This window comes from Octopus bimaculoides, chromosome 21 (genome assembly GCF_001194135.2).
Source record: "Octopus bimaculoides isolate UCB-OBI-ISO-001 chromosome 21, ASM119413v2, whole genome shotgun sequence".
In the NCBI taxonomy this organism is placed as follows: Eukaryota; Metazoa; Mollusca; class Cephalopoda; order Octopoda; family Octopodidae; genus Octopus; species Octopus bimaculoides.
Genome location: NC_069001.1, coordinates 8,629,185 through 8,630,917, shown reverse-complemented (window position 1 = coordinate 8,630,917; position 1,733 = coordinate 8,629,185). Strand labels below are relative to the sequence as shown.

General features: G+C 40.9%; 1 protein-coding gene across 1 annotated transcript in view; it reads right to left on the bottom strand.

Moving 5' to 3' along the window:
- Positions 1–1,733, bottom strand: part of LOC106875610 (betaine--homocysteine S-methyltransferase 1) — an 8,397-nt gene that overhangs the window by 4,192 nt on the left and 2,472 nt on the right. The window contains exons 2-3 of the mRNA XM_014923827.2: positions 1,416–1,606; positions 190–384 (exon numbers count right to left, since the gene is read on the bottom strand). Of these exons, the coding sequence (XP_014779313.1) occupies positions 190–384; positions 1,416–1,606 (386 nt within the window). The remainder of the gene's footprint in view (positions 1–189; positions 385–1,415; positions 1,607–1,733) is intronic.

The window sequence follows — 1,733 nt, the reverse complement described above, 5'->3', positions numbered from 1 at the left end:
GCAAGCATTCGGACCAAGTTTCCAGTTTGAAGAAAACAGCCTTCATTTTCTCAGTTCCCGAGGCCCTTCAAAAAAAGTATCTTCATCCCTTCTCTTCCTTTTCAGGCTAAACGATTAAAAATATAGAAAATTAAAAAATACAACATGGAAACAAATTCAGTAAAATACTTTAAATAAATGGATATCAACCTTAAACATAGCGTTGACGGTATCTACAGCGTCCTTGTCACTAGGGTCGAAAACAGTTGTGTTGCTTAAGTTCCCCGCCATTAAAGTTCCTGTGTTATCGGCCACTTCGTGCGCCATTTTCAGAGCCTTTCTGTTTAACTGTTCAACTTCATCCTGGCGTCCAATGACTTGAAGTTTGTGGCGGTTACCATAATACTGTGGACAGAAGAAAATGTGGATTGACAATAAAGTCGTAATTGGTAAAAGATGAGAGAAATAGTGGTTAAGTGTGATGGTGGTGGTGGTGGTAGTCAGAAGTAGTAGACGTTAGTCTATACGTTCTGAGTTCAAACTCCACCATGGTCGACTTTGCATTTTATCCTTTCGGGTTCGATGAAGTAAGTACTGTCTCTCACCCCCAAATTTCAGACCGTGTGCCTATGATAAAAAGGGCTATTATTATTTGATTAAAACTCTTAGCTTATTCTGCTGGGTATGATGGAAAGTGTCAGCTGCCCACAACCAGCAGACTATGGTGACACTTGTTTACTGATCATGGTTTAAGAAACCTGCGAAGAACTCTGGCAGTTCTAAGCAATGGTGATTTTTGTAGCTGTTCTATCTTTACATTTGTACCAATGTTTTTGAGCCACCTTGGTAGCTGAGTGCTGATACTTCCAAGCGTGCCAATTACTACTGGTATCACGTACATTCTCTTCATTGTCTACAGTCTGCATATATTCTATTACAAATCGTCATAAATGCTGTTTTTCTTCTTCTTTCTCATTGATCTTGTTGTTACCGGGTCAAGCACACAATCCTTTCAACTATAGGCACAAGACCTGAAATTTTGGAGGAAGGGGCCAGTCGATTAGATCGACCACAAAACGCAACTGGTACTTGATTTATCGACCTCGACAGGATGAAAGGCAGTATATAATAATGGTTTCAAATTTTGCCACAAGGGCAGCCATTTTGAGGGATGGGATGAGTCGATTACATCGACCGCAGTGTTTCGCTGCTACTTATTTTATCGACCCTGAAAGGATAAAAGGAAAAGTCGACCTTTTGAACTCCGAACGCAGCCGCAGACGAATTACTGCAAAGCATTTCGCCCGGCGTGCTAACGATTCTGCCAGATCACTGCCTTCGTAATAATGACAATAATGTTTCTGTGCATGTGTACGTGTGCATATGTATGCGTATGTGCGTTTGTGCATATATGTGTGTGAGTGCTTTAAACGTACAGTGAAAGCCAAAACGACGTCACTTCCTGCATGGACGAATTCTTCGTGCATATTTTTGACAAGATCTGGGTGTTCTATGACCACTTCCGGTACCATTGCACCAGATTTCAGATATCCACGTCTGTTGAACTCGAACATGTATCCCTCCGCAGCAAACACTTTCTCCCCAGCACTCAAACGCTCTTGTAAACCTAGAAAGACAAAATGGGGAAAATGTTTTAAACGGATTGTCATAAAAATTCTTTTGTTCTTTTTTTTTACTTATCACTCCATCATTATCACCGTCGTCATCGTTATCATCATCGTCATCATCACCAT